The 14,961-nt window shown below is 44.1% G+C and overlaps 1 protein-coding gene across 2 annotated transcripts in view; it reads left to right on the top strand.

Annotated features, from left to right (window-relative positions):
- NSMCE1 (NSE1 homolog, SMC5-SMC6 complex component) overlaps nucleotides 1-14,147 on the top strand; it is a 32,715-nt gene extending 18,568 nt beyond the window's left edge. Inside the window, exons 5-8 of one of the 2 annotated variants that reach the window (XM_030212936.1) lie at nucleotides 3,439-3,585; nucleotides 4,629-4,745; nucleotides 7,903-8,023; nucleotides 13,943-14,147. In XM_030212936.1, coding sequence (XP_030068796.1) covers nucleotides 3,439-3,585; nucleotides 4,629-4,745; nucleotides 7,903-8,023; nucleotides 13,943-14,076 — 519 coding nt within the window. In that variant the 3' untranslated portion in view covers nucleotides 14,077-14,147. The remainder of the gene's footprint in view (nucleotides 1-3,438; nucleotides 3,586-4,628; nucleotides 4,746-7,902; nucleotides 8,024-13,942) is intronic. The other variant, XM_030212937.1, reaches the window with a different exon arrangement.
- The last annotated feature ends 814 nt before the right edge of the window (nucleotides 14,148-14,961 follow it).

Below are 14,961 nucleotides of genomic sequence, written 5' to 3'. Positions count from 1 at the left end.
TTACCCCAGGAGTAATTTTATGTTTCATTTAATTGAGGGTGGCTTGATGGACCTTTTGGTCTGACCAAGTATATATATAGATATATATAGATATATTACAATAAATGTTTATTAATGAATAAGAAAAGGAACAAACATAACATAACTATGAGGTATATTTTCAAAGCACTTAGCCTTCCAAAGTTCCATAGAAACCTATGGAACTTTGGAAGGCTAAGTGCTTTGAAAATATGCTTCATAGTAACATAGTAGCTGACAGCAGAAAAAGACCTGCACGATAAATTCATATGTGCTACTTTTTTATTTGTACTGTCCTCTTCAGTACAAACAAAGTAGATATGTCCATTTTCAATGCAAGACAGTAAAACACCAAACAAATATTCAATGGACATAGCATACAACATATTTTAACATAATATCCCCCCCCCCCATTCCCCTCTCCCTCTCCATTAAGAACCTTGCAGTAACCCAGTATATTCTTATGTGTTTGTGTACCTTTTAAAATGTCTTGTATTGTTGTTTGATGTGATATGTGACATTACTTGAAATTGGAGATGTTCACCCCCCTCCCCATGCTTCAGGAGCCCGTTTTCGGAAGAAGCAGTACCTGAATACATATTGCCACTGTACAATGCCGTATGCAGCCAGTAGTGGTGTAAAGATACGTTTAATTATTCTAGGAAATGGATTTGGGTTAGTATATATATTTTTAGGGGGGGGGAAGGGTTGTTTTAATGATATGTTTTTATTAATTTTGAGTGTAATCTAATAAAGTATTTTATATCAACTTACACATACAATGAATTCCCCTTACATTCTGAATTCCTCTTAGTTTAAGAGGGGGGAGGAGAGAATACCTGTTATATAGAAGCAAGGAGAAACTTTCAACAGTACCAAAAAGGGAAAACCAACAGTCGCCACTGCTCCTCAGGTTGGCTGAAACTGGGGATGCTGCGGAGGCAGTACTCGGAGCCCCTTGGGGTGGAGGGGAGACGGTCATCATGAAAATTGGCCTATGTCATTACAACAAACATGGTTGGTCTATGGAGAGTGTGGAATTCAATCATATCATTTTGTACATTCAGATTCCAGTGGCCAAATAGCAGGTTTAACTTCGTGTGGCTAAATTTCACAGAGAGGTTGCTTGATGCCTGGAATGCCCTCCCGAGGGAGGCGGTGGAGAGAAAAACTGTGGCAAAATTCCAAAAGGTGTGGGATGAACACAAGGGATCTCTAATTAGAAAATGAATAGTATTAAAAAAACAATTTAAATGGTTGCATATGTGTTTGTATGTCAAGTGGTGGTTAGGTGGCAACTCTGGCTGTAAAAACTAATGCCGGTCCTGGGCTGGCTTGCACGGTCTGAGTCCCGCATATAGCAATCTGGTTTAGGATGGGCTGGAGAGAGCAACGGAAGCTCCAGTAATATAGAACACGAGGATAGCGCCGGGCGCACTTTTACAGTCTTTGTCCCGCAAATGCCAAGACGGATTTGGATAGGCTGGAGTGGACTTTGACGGCAACTCCAGTAGTCGGAACATAAGGACGGAGCCGGGCGGATTTCTATGGTCTATGTCCCAGAACACCAAAGATAGACCATGATCAAGTATATAATATTATGTTCGTTGTTGATTTAATCTTGAATTGATAATGAATGTGACTGTTGGGCAGTCTGCCATCACTTTCTCTGTTACTATATAGTAGAAGTGTATTGAGTGGTTGCACTTGTGTGTTCACCACACTAAATATACATATAATTTTATACAGCTGAATTGTCTGTGTAAAATTATATGGCCACGGTTCTGCTGAAAGTCTACCTTCTCGTGTCTTGATTTAGGGACCAGGGTTGTTGTTCCTGCAATGATGGGACTAAGTAAGTCAAGAGTAACATAGTAAATGACGGCAGAAAAAGACCTGCATGGTCCATCCAGTCTGCCCAACAAGATAAACTCATATGTGCTACTTTTTGTGTATACCTTACCTTGATTTGTACCTGTCCTTTTCAGGGCACAGACCGTGTAAGTCTGCCCAGCACTATCCCCACCTTCCAACCACCAGCCCCGCCTCCCACCACCGGCTCTGGCACAGACCGTATAAGTCTGCCCAGCACTATCCCCGCCACCGGCTCTGCCACCCAATCTCGGCTAAGCTCCTTAGGATCCATTCTTTCTGGAGCTTAGCCGAGATTGGGTGGCATACTGAATAGGAGGAAAAAGCCAAATGAAGGCTCATGGGCCTCATTCCCTGGTTCCAATTGAGTTGGAAGTATAAAGGAGCAAGAGGAAAAGCACTGGGTCCCTCCCCCCCCCCCCCCCCCCCCCAAAAAAAAAGGAAGAAAAGGGTAGTTTGCAAACCAGCTTTAATTTTTTTAATAGTTGTATTCTTGTATTAATATTGTCTTGTAATGCTTGTTCTTGATTTGTTACGTAAGCTGCATTGAACCTGAGCTTTCTTGGGAAAATGCGAGGTAGAAATGTCATAATAAATAAGTAAATATTAATGAGAGTTAATTTTCAGAACACTGAGCTGCCCTCCTTAGAGTGTGTGATATAAAGTGCCACTTCAGTATATGGGCCAAAAACAAGAGGCGCTAATCTGCCCACTGAGAAATCAACAAGATAAAAGCAGATCAGATAAAACTCATAGAAACGAGTGACTAAACAAAGAAGTGGTTTATTTAATAAACCACTTCTCCTTTTGTATTCACTCGTTTCTGTGGGTTTTTTTAATGTGATCTGCTTTTATCTTGTTGACTTCAGTATTTGAGTAGACCTAAAAAGAACCATATATAAAAGCAATCAAAATAACTCCTTAATGATCACAGAGGGGAAATAGGTCCTAGTTTGTTATTCTGCATTATTATTATTATTATTATTATCAGACTTCACATTCCCAGTTAATTTTGGGAACATCTGTGGATGATTAATGCCAGAAATGGTGCTCTTGTTGCAACAGTATAGGAAGTTCCTCTGTTGAGGGATCTAGATGTATAGATTTTTTTTTTTTTTTGGGGGGGGGGGGGGGGGGGAGGCAGGGCTGCTGCTGGCCCTCCACTCGGGGCGCAGCTGCTACCGCAGCCCCTCACTCACTTGCTCAGGCTGCCACCGCCCCCTCCCCTTCATCAGTGCATCTGCTGCTCCCTAGCCTCCGGGGGGGGGGGGGGGGGGGGGGGGGGCGATGCCAGGATCAATCTCTCTCCTGCTGCTGTGTGCCGGGACCGGGTTATAGTGTTAACACAATCACCCGGGTCCCAACAGGAGCAGGAGAGAGACACACCCCGGTGGCTCCCCTTAGAGACTGGGCCTGCGGGAATTTTGACCCCCTCCCCTCTCAGCAGCCCTGGGGCGGGGAAGTGTTATTTTTTCCAGTTTTGTTGATGGATGGATATGGCATTGTCTCCGTTACACACCTCACAAGAACTTCTGTTCATTTTTGTAGATGGATCTTATTATACAATCAGATAATGGGTTTGCAGCTTCCACAAGCATTTTGAACCTTTCCGACCAACTTCAGAGCAAGAAAATGAAGAAAAAAGAAGCAGAACAAGTGTTGCAGAACTTTGTGCAGGACAAATGGCTTTCTGAAGTAAGTTAGATTCTATATATCATGCCTAAAAATTTGGCACCGAAATGAAATTTGCCTAATCACATTTAATAAAGTATGCCCTAATGTAGACGTACTTTATAGAATAAGCCTAAATTTCCTTATGGTATATAGAATACGCTGACCGGCCATGACAGAACCTAACTCTAGGTGTGGCTATTTATGTAAATACTTGGCGTTTAAGTTAAGCACAGAATACATGTATTCTATAACCCTGCGCATTGTTTTCCCCAATGCTCATGACCCGCCTATAGCCACACCCCCTTTTCAGTAGTGCACATTAGAATTTTCGTGCACCAATTTGCAGAATATGCTTAGCGGGTAATGCACGTAAATTCTAATTAATGCCAATTAGTGTTGATAATGGCTTAACATCCAATTATCAGCCGCTGATTAGTTTAATTGTTAAATGCATCGTTACGGAATATGCTTCGATGTCCACGTGATATATAGAATCTGGGGATTAGTGCTTAGTTGCTTTTAGATCCTAGAACCCATGCACATAAGTGCTAGGCAAGCCCCTAACCCATCCATACCCCTCCCTGGTCATATACCCCTCCCCCTTTCCAGTTGCATACTGTGGATTTTGTGCACACATTTTCTAGCGTGCTAAGGGCAGTTATGTGAGCAGTTGCTAATTAGGACCAATTAAAGCCTATTACTAGTTAATTTAATAATTAGCTCCTAATTGGCATTTTGTGCATAACTGACACCATTTTATAACTTCCCGTGCGAGTTTATAGAGTTAGGGGGATACAATATGTTGAATCCATTTTACAAAGGCAACATATGCACCTATGCGCCTTTTTATAAATTGGCCTCCCTGAAAACTTCTGCTTTGGTGCAGAAGTAACTCTGTGCCAGTAAGAGTCAGCATTTGTGTGCTTGCATAAATGCCCCTGGGAAGCATCTCCTCTGTGTGTATATGTTAGGGGACCTTTTTATAAATGTCTCCTTAAGTTTCTTTATAAAATTACCCCCAAACGTATCTAGTAAATGAAATGGTCTAATATGTTGTTTGATAGAAAGATGGAGAATACACCTTGAGTACTCGCTGCATAATGGAGATGGAGAACTACATTTGTAATACGTACCAAGACATGGTCAATAAGTGTAACCTTTGTGGCACCCTAGCTATTCAGGTAAGGATTTCTGCTTGAGTGAATCCTTGGCTAGTTTAAATGCTGTATTACATTGTGGATTAACATGGGGGATAAAACCAATTTGTCTGTCCAGCCTGCTCAGCTACATATAGTCGTGTTGGTCCTGAACAAAAGATGCAGGGTAACACAGCAGACAAAGTGGCCCATGAATAGTCTTTTCCTGGAGTCTTTGACCATATATCTGCTGGAAATCTAGATTAGGGTATTTTACTGAGACAAGATGATGTAATCAATAGGAACTTAAGTTTCAAAATTATTCCCTACAGTGTTTGTTAGAATGTATTTGCAGGTTTATGGCTTCTTCTGTTTGCTGGAGAAGAGGGGAGGATTGGTGTATAGTACTGTACATGACAATAGTCTCTCCTTGTGCCTTCTCAGACGCCTGAGAATCTCCACTCTCCCCCCACTCTCCCCCTGTTCAGTCATGACACTCGCCTGTTGAGAGGACTCTCATTCTGTTCACACTTCCATCTCAGACAGTGAGACAGGAGGTGTCCTACTAAAACTTCTCTCATCACTCTTTGCTAATTAGCATTCATTAGTAGAAGGGTATAAGTGTGTTGTCTGGGTGGGGGCAGAGGCCACAGGGTGAACTCCCAGAAAGCTCAGTACTACTGTTCATCCTGCAGATGTAGATGAAGTACTAATTGTAATTGAATAATAATTATCCAATCTACCTATGAATACAAAAATATACTCTTGGGATTCTCTTAAAATTAAGAACCATTCAGAAACCCATGTTATAATAGAGGAAAATACTGGAAAAATAACTACCATATGGCCTAAAATACTCCTGTGAAGCAGGTAACAAGTACTGGGGTACACTTGGAGGTGCAGGTCTGTTATGGTAAATCCAGGTTGCTATGTTAGGTGCTGACCCATAAACAGCACTTTCTGCTAGTGCTATTTATCTGTCTCACATTTATATCCCTCATTGTCTGTTTAACCTAAGCGGGTTACAGTACAACATACATAAATTAAAATTACAAAAAAACCCACATTAAAATTAACATTCAGAATCCATTCTTGAAAAGTTTAACAGACTACACCTTATAAATATTTCTTCAAACTACTAACGTTATTAATCGTCATAACTCCAAAGGCCTGGTGAAAAGTCTTTGGTTCCTGAAAGAAAGTGAAGAGGCCAATTGCCTTAGTTCTAAAGGAAGATCGTTCCACATCGTAGGACCAGCAATAAAAAAAAAACATACGTGAATGATCCTTCTAGAAGAGCTTGGTGAAAAGAAGGACGTGGAGCAAACATTTCCTTTGAGACCTTAATACTCTGGTTGGACAATACACCCTTAGGCAGGTAGCAGCGTCTTTATGTGGTGCCTTAAATCCTAACTAGGCAGAGCAAAGTAGCTTTTTTTTTTTTTTTCTTTGCTCTGATTTATCCGTTCCAGCCTCCCTTCACCTGCTGAACTTCACCACCTAAAAAGGAGGGGAAAGGACAGATAATGATAGAAAAGGGTCTGGATTAACTCTTCCTGCCTCACCCAGACCTCCTTTCCAGTTCCCTGCATACTGTCTGGTAGGGGAGGGGCATTAGCTAATAGAGCTGGGGGCACAAGAGTACAGGAGTCCAGCTGTAATTGTTAATGCCTCCCCTCTTAACCCATTCCCTCTCCGTGTGTTGCTCTTTTAGGCCCAGATGATCAAAAGCCCTGTGCTGTTCCAAACAGCACCCTAAAAATAGCGCAGGGCTTTTCTGCATCGATGATCAAAGATAATGCATGCAAATCTAAGCAGCGCTATTATCTTTGATTATCATGTTGAAGTGCGGGAGAATTGCGCCCGAGCATGCGCTCAGCACAATCCTCCCGCACTTGTTTGACAGGTCTGGGCTGTCAAAACCCCAAACCTGTCAAACAGCCTGGCCCGAGGCCCGAACAACGAGGCCCCCCCCCCCCAAACCCCCAGAAAACGTTGTGGCCGCCACTGCCGGCCAAACCCTCTCCCACCCAGCGACGGGGGGGGGGCTGGAGGATCGGTGGGTCTCCAGCCCCCGAAACCCCCAGTAATTGTTGCTCCATCGACGGGGGGGTGGGGAGGTGGTCTGTAGCCCCGCCCAGTGCATCCCAGGATGCAGTGGGCGGTGCTGGGCGCCGCCATTTTGAGCGTCGACTGACTGGAAGAGGAGGGAGGCAGGCAGGCTGCGTCCCTCCTCCAACAGAAAGGTAGGGGGGCCGGGACGGTGCCAGGGGGGTGCCACGACACCATGGACCACCAGGGAATTTAAAGACAACGCTGGGGGGAGGATTTGGGGTGGGCTGGAGGTGCACCGGACCTCCAGCCCCCCCCCTCCCCCCCGTCGATGGAAGAACGATTTCTGGGGGTTTTGGGGGCTGGAGACCCACCGGACCTCCAGCCCCCCGTTCGAGTTTGCCTTGGGGGGGGAAGGGGGGCCTGCCAGCATGCAACTGCATGCTGGACAGGGCTCACCATTCCTCCCCAATGATCCGCAAAATCTAACGCCAGCTCGGAGCTGGCGTTGATTTTGCTGCGGCCAGCGACCCAATCTTTGGCGCGCTGGTCACTGATCATTGGGGATGAATGCGTTAAGCGCCAATTAGCATGCATTTGCAAGCTAATTGCGCTAAAAGCCCTGTTTAGCATGCATTTTGCATGCTACTTGCGCTGAGAGCCCTCGAGTGAGCTGTTTCAGGCGCTCGAGGGCTCTGATCATGGGTCGGCTGCAAACTCTGGCGCTAGTATGGCGTTAACAGCCTCTAGCGCCAGAGTTTGCTTTTGATCATGAGGGCCTGAGTGGCCAGAGTAATAAAGTGCGGGAAGCTTTGTGCAGAACTTAGCATGGGTTTTGCACACAGTTTTCTATTCTTAATTGCATTATATGAAAGAGAGTTCAGCACACAAGATAAAACTGCGTACAAAGATTTGCATAGACATCAGCACACTGCTCATTTAAGTCCGGTCCTGAAGTACCCCTTGCCAGTCAGGTTTTTAGGATATCCACAATGAATATGCGTGAAAGAGATTTGCATATGGTAGAAGCAGTGCATGCAAATCATGTTCATGTATATAAAGTCTTATATTTAGCTGGGTTTTTTTTTTCATAGCTCTTAGCTTTGGCAAAAATGCATGGAGCTAAATAAAATCAACTTTTTATTTCTAGAGTCAAATTTGTGATACCTGCGGCATCCAGATCCACTTACCCTGTGTTGCGACATACTTCAAAGGCCAGACTGACCCACACTGTCCTAACTGTAATGAGTTCTGGCCTTATGAGATACCAGGTGAGCTACAGTTTAATGCTTCATAGACTTAAGTATCATACTGTACAGTAACAGAACATAATTTTGCCTAAACATGTTGCTAATTCCTGTACGTAAGTAATGCCACACTGGGAAAAGACCAAGGGTCCATCGAGCCCAGCATCCTGTCCACGACAGCGGCCAATCCAGGCCAAGGGCACCTGTTATCCATACCTTTCCTAATAATACCCAACATTCTATTCGCTTTCCTAGCTGCAGCAGCACACTGAGCAGAAGGTTTCAGTGTATTATTGACGACGACACCCAGATCCCTTTCTTGGTCTGTAACTCCTAACGTGGAGCATGACGTAGCTATAATTCGGGTTCTTTTTTCCTGCATGCATCACCTTGCACTTGCTCACATTAAACGTCATCTGCCATTTAGCCGCCCAGTCTCGTAAGGTCGTTCTGTAATGTTTCACAATCCTGTCGCGAGTTAATGACTTTGAATAACTTTGTGTCATCAGCAAATTTAATTACCTCGCTAGTTACTCCCATCTCTAAATCATTTATAAATATATTAAAAAGCAGCGGTCCTAGCACAGACCCCTGAGGAATGGTGTTTATGCAGATAAAAGCAAGTAAATGTAGGCGATTATTCACCTTTCATTTCTGGTCTGCAGCTTTAGTGCATTGCTGTATCCCTCAAGAACTTGTAATTATCCTATATGAAAACGATACTATCAAAATATAGCCCACCTTTGTTTTAGATGTTTATCACCTCTGTTAGACCATGTGCTTCCTGCTGTTCATGGCTTGTCCAGCACTGTTAGTTCACATTGGGGCTCATTTTCAAAGCACTTAGACTTACAAAGTTCCATAACCTATGTAACTTTGTAAGTCTAAGTGCTTTGAAAATACACCTCAGTGTCCTGTTCTTCTAGATTTGAGCAACACTGGTCTTAGAGCATAATTCCTCAGCTATGGAAGCTATCCATCATTAGGCCAGTCCTAAAAAAAGACATGCAGATCTGCCCTTCATACAGAACCTTTATTCAGTTGGTACTCCTCTTGCAAAACTGATGGAGAAAACCCATCAACAGCTATCCTGCTTCTGGAATTCAAATAATTTTCACCCAAGACATTCTGGGTTTAGACAGGGTAACAGCACTGAGACTGCCTTAATAGCATTGTTAAATGATATTTGTCACCTGGATGCTCAGAGATGTTCTACTGATTCAGTAAGATTGAGTGCTGCCTTTGATGTGATATCATACATACATGTCTCTTGACCTAGCTGCAGGAGACTGGCCTAACTGGGACTGCTTTAAACTTGTTAGGGAAACTTATCTATATTTTTGCACCTTTCAGGTTTCTCAGGGCGACGCACTATCCAACCCCCCTCCCTTTTATCTCTGTGGAGACCCCAGTCTTTATGGTTTACTTCATTTGATACACTGCCTTTCCTGAAGGACATTTACAAGGTGGTTTACAAAAACAACATGCCTGAAAGACATTGGGAGGGGGGGGGGGTCCTTTTATTAGCACACCTATTTTATTTGATCATAGCTCTAACCCTCATCCAAGATATTATTACTGCTCATCTATAAGCTGGTGACATCCAGTTCTTGATTACTCTCATGCTAGGTGGGATCAGCCATTCTAGGTCTTAGTTTGGATAAAATAGCATCCTGATTTCCCAACACAAATTAGTCCTTAATGCTTTGGTTCTCTAGTAGCCTTTGCTCAGCCCCTTTTCATTGTTGCATTTATTTGCTTTGCTTTCCATTCCTTTCCTGTGCCCTGTGGAAAGTTAGATTTCTTAGACTGTACCTGGATATACTAGAGCTCTGCAAACCTTTAATCATCTTGACTACTATAATTCCCTACGTGACTTGCCAGCATCCCTTTATATCAAAGCATTTACTTGTTCAAAACACAGCCATGAAATTTAATGTATAGTCTTAGGCCATCTGATTTCACTCTTGTCAGATCAACATTTGGCTCCTTAAGTTCATTGTATTGGTCTATCTCTCTGCCCTTCTCCTCTTTTATGGGCCCTTGCATTCCTCTACTGCTCCTCTTGTCGACCCTTGCATTCCTCCACTGCTAACATTCTCATGTGCACTGTATAGTGTAGTATGGCTTTCATTTATCTCACCTCATTGCTGCAGAACTCTTCCATTAGAGCTTCATTGGGACCCTTCATATCTAAAGCTAAGACAATGTTGAAGACTTAGCTCTTTGTACAGGTCTTCCTGTGATCATCTTACTTGGCTTTTGCTCTAAACAAACAAACAAAACAAAATCTCCTTTTCCTTTCTCTAGAATCTCTGACCCTAGCCCCTTCTCTCCTCTCTTGTCCTGGTTCACTCAACTTTTATTGTATCGTTGTGCTGTTCACTTCTAGTGGCAGTCAGTATTACAACATCACAGGTTTGAGTTTGCCATGGCTGAAATAATGGGTACAATTATGAAGAAACGTTTAACCTGGCCTCCATTAAACACTTATTTACATAACACAAAACTATTCAAAGTTGTCAAAAGAAATATGAACTTTGAAAAATTGCAGGAAGACCTTAGAAAACTGGAAGACTAGACATCCAAATGGCAGATGAAATTTACTGTGGACAAATGGAAAGTGATACACATTGGGAAAAATGATCTGAATCATAGTCACCTGGTGCTAGGGTCCACCTTGGGGGGTCAGCACCAAAAAAAAGATCTAGGTGTCGTTGTAGACAATATGCTGAAATCTGACCAGTGTGCGGCGGCAGCCAAAAAAAGCAAACAGGATGCTAAGCTTTATTAGGAAAGGGATGCAAAATGAGGTCAAGACTATTATAATGTCTCTGTATTGCTCCATGTTGCGATCTCACCTTGATTATTGTGTTCCGTTCTGGTTGCAGTAATCTCAAAAAATATGTGCAGGGGGTATAATCGAACGGGGACGACCATCTCTAAGGGCACCCATCTCTAAGGACGTCCCGGTAAAGGGGTGGGGCATCCAGTATTAGCGAAACAAGATGGGCGTCCATTTTTTGTTTCCATAATACGGTCAGGGACGCCCGAATCTCCACATTTAGGGCGACCTTGGTTTTCGACGATAATGGAAACTGAGGACGCCCATCTCAAAAACAACCAAATCCAAGCCATTTGGTCGTGGGAGGAGCCAGCATAGTGCACTGGTCCCCCTCACATGCCATGATACCAACCAGGTATCCTAGGGGGCACTGCCAGGGGCATATCTGCGTAGGGCCACAGGGGCCTGGGTCCCTGTAGATTTGGCCCTGGACCCCCCTCCCCCTCCATCGCCTATCTTTGCTCATGGGGGACCCCAACCCCCGCCAGCCGAGGCCCTCTCTTCAGTTGCAGCAAAGCTTCTTGTTCTGAGTCTGTCATCCTGCACGTAAGGGGACTTTTACAAAGGCATGCTAGTGGTTTTAGGGTGCACTAAACACTGGCAACACCCATAGAAATATATGGACAACTAACATTTAGCGCATGCTTATTTTTAGTGCTCGCTGAAAATGCTAGCACGCCTTTCTAAAAGGACCCCATAATTTGTTATTGAGGTGGACGAGGGAAGCAACTGCTTGCCTCGGGATTGGTTGCATGGAATGTTGCTACTACTTGGGTTTCTGCTATGTACTTGTGACCTGGATTGCCCCCCTGCTGGAAGCAGGATACTGGGCTAGATGGACCATTGGTTTGATCCCAGTATGGCTGTTCTTATGTTCCCGTCTCTTATATGTCCAAGTGATGTAACAGTTAAACCCTTCATTTTGTACACCACTATGATTTTGCTTTAGAAGAATCACCCTTTGCTTGTCTTACTACTAAAGTAAAGCGTACTGGCCAGTAGTTTCCAACTTCTTCTGTTACTTGTGGAGAGGGACCAGAACTAATTGTCCACTCTTGTGGAACCTTTTTCTATAAAAATGTACTATATATATATATATCCCCTCAGAGATGCTAGAACCATTCTACAGTCCCTGGGTTATATCTCATCCAAACCCCATGGTTTGAAAAGCTATTCATAAACACACACTGATGAAGGATACAGTATTCATTTTATTTCCATATGTACATTTGCCAGCCAGATGTGGTCCCTCAGGGTCCTCTTTTATATAAGAGTATTAAACAAAAATATTTGCATTTCTGCCTTTTCCCCGTATCACTTTCTGCCCATTGTTAACACCCTTTTTCTCTTATGTTTCCATCTTGGCCTTTTCTCCTTTGCCCATTGTACCTCATTGAGAGGTGCTATAGCCTCTCTAGTTCCCCTTATTTCTGTTAAACTTTCTTTTCCTTACTTCCTTCCTTTTATGGTGGGCTCTTTTTTTTTTTTTAACACACATTTTACAGGTTGTTTCATAACAGTGGGTCTTCAAGGTGCTACAAACCTTGAAAATAGTTAACCCTAGTCTGAGAGGGGAGGAAGTGAGAGTCTGTTTAGACACTTAGGGGTAGATGCATCAAGCAAACGTAAAAAAATCAGAAACGTTAAAACCTTTACCGAATTTCAAATAACGAAGCATGCTCCAAAAACACAGCCCCAAAAAGTTTGGTGCGGTATTGGAAAGAACGATGCACCAATCCCCGTCGGTAATCGGCTCGTAAAGCATGCGCAAAGCAGCCAAGCGTTATGCTGGCTGCTCTGCGCATGCCAGAAACGTTCAAAACACAGTCAAATCGCAAGCACATGGCTCCCAAATCAAAATAAAAATAAAAAAAGGATCGGGAGGGGGCAAGGGCGCTCATCAGGAGCGTCCTGTACGGACGGCCTTGCCCCCCCCCCCCCCCCGCTGCTCCCCACTTTCCGCCGCTCCCCCCACCCCGAAAAAGCAAACTTCTAGAAGCCCCTGCCCCCCTCCCTTCCTCACTACTCTCTCACCTAAGCTCCGCCTCCCGACATCCTCCGTCTGTGCCCCGCCCCCTTTTGGGGTCGTCGCCGCCATTCCCCTCCTCCATCGGGCCCCCCTTCCTCTTACCGGGCCCGTGCAGCGCCTCTCTCCTCTGTCCGAAGGCGCTGCACGGGCAAGAAGAAAGCTGAATCAGCTGGTGCCTGCCTTCGCCTAGCTTCGATAGAGCGTCTTTCTCCTCCTGGGCCCGCCCCTGTCTGACGTCAGTAACCTACGTAGGTTACTGACGTCAGACAGGGGCGGGCGCAGCAGGAGAAAGACGCGCCATCGCGAAGGCAGGCATCAGCTGATTCAGCTTTCTTCTTGCCCGTGCAGCGCCTTCGGACAGAGGAGAGAGGCGCTGCACGGGCCCGGTAAGAGGAAGGGGGGCCCGATGGAGGAGGGGAATGGCGGCGACGACCCCAAAAGGGGGCGGGGCACAGACGGAGGATGTCGGGAGGCGGAGCTGAGGTGAGAGAGTAGTGAGGAAGGGAGGGGGGCAGGGGCTTCTAGAAGTTTGCTTTTTCGGGGTGGGGGGAGCGGCGGAAAGTGGGGAGCAGCGGGGGGGGGCAAGGCCGTCCGTACAGGACGCTCCTGATGAGCGCCCTTGCCCCCTCCCGATCCTTTTTTTATTTTTATTTTTTTATGTGTTTTCTGAGGTCCTTTGGACCAATCACAGCGCTTTTAGCTCTGCTAATGCGCTGGGATTGGCTCAAAGTTTGTTTATTTTTTCACTTAACACTTTTTCCTGGCACAGAGCTGTCCTAACGAGAGGTCCAGACCTCTCGTTAGTTTTCCTGCCTTTTTCCTGCGTAAAGGCAATCGGAAAAGGTTAGTGCATGTCGTTTTAATGGGGGTTTCACACTAATTGCTCATCTCCATTCCGTTTTCGTTAGCTGCTACTACCGTCGAAAAATAGGCTTTAGTGCATGGAAAGGATCGGAAATTCTTCCTTAAGGGCTCATTTAACGATGAAAAACGTTTAGTGCATCTGGGCCTTAGTGGCTTTTTAACAAGTTTCTGCCTTATGAGAACTTTACTTTTTTTTTTCTTGCTGACTCCAATACAGCCATTAATCAACCTAATTCTCCACAACTGCCATCTACTGCCCCAAAAGAACCACCCTCTGCAGTAAGAGCGAAGCGAAGAGCAGTTCCATCAACCTCTGGGCGAAGGCCAAACCGAAGCTAGAAACCATTCTGATCAGGTTGAATTTTGCTAACAGTTAAATGTAAATAATAAAATTGAAAGCTACATGTGAACTTCTGCTGTTTGTGTTTCATTACATCAGTGGCTATATGCCTGAACTTTTTAAAAGTTCCCTTATTTTAAGAAGCCTGAGCAGCCATCTTAACTTGGATTATAGGTGTGCTATCACTGTTCCCTTACTGAAAAAGGCAGACAAGTAAGCCCAAGCAAATGCGAGTAAAATAACAGAAGCTATTACCAAACATATCAAATTTAAAGGTTTATTAAGGTATTGTAAATATAATTTATACTATATGTATTGTACCCCCCCCCCCTCAGTATTTACATTTTCTAGCATATACCCTCATTCAAATGCTATCACAATGAAGTACAGTTTAAGAAATACTAGGAGAAAATTTGACATAATACATGGTTTTGGCAGTGGCTTATGTGATTAAAAATAAACAGTTCAATAGTGCATGGCGTCCTGCATAACTAGGAGTACAATAGGTGGTCCGTGTTTTTATAAAGTAGCAACAGCTTGGTGGTACAAAAAAAATGCTGTAGGTGGCTTATTTTGCAAGGAATTAAGCCAGCCACGATAGTACCTGGCTTTAATTCTCCTGGGCAAAAATGGTCCCCTAACCCCAGGAAAGATAGTCACAGCAAAATATCAAGTAGCTCATTACCCTAGCAGCATTGATGTGTTACAAGTTCTCCAGCAATTTTCTAGTGTAGCAATCGATGAGTCTTGGGCTAGGTTTTGAGTCTTTAGGTTAGGCGCATCCAGATTGATATACAAATTAAGGGAAAGGGACTTTTTTTTTTTTTTTTTGCAACTACATTCAAAGCAGTTTATGTATCACATACAGGTACTTATTTGTACCT

This window comes from Microcaecilia unicolor, chromosome 8 (genome assembly GCF_901765095.1).
Source record: "Microcaecilia unicolor chromosome 8, aMicUni1.1, whole genome shotgun sequence".
Taxonomy (NCBI): Eukaryota; Metazoa; Chordata; class Amphibia; order Gymnophiona; family Siphonopidae; genus Microcaecilia; species Microcaecilia unicolor.
Note: the sequence above shows the minus strand (reverse complement) of the source record. Positions and strands in the feature narration are given on the sequence as shown.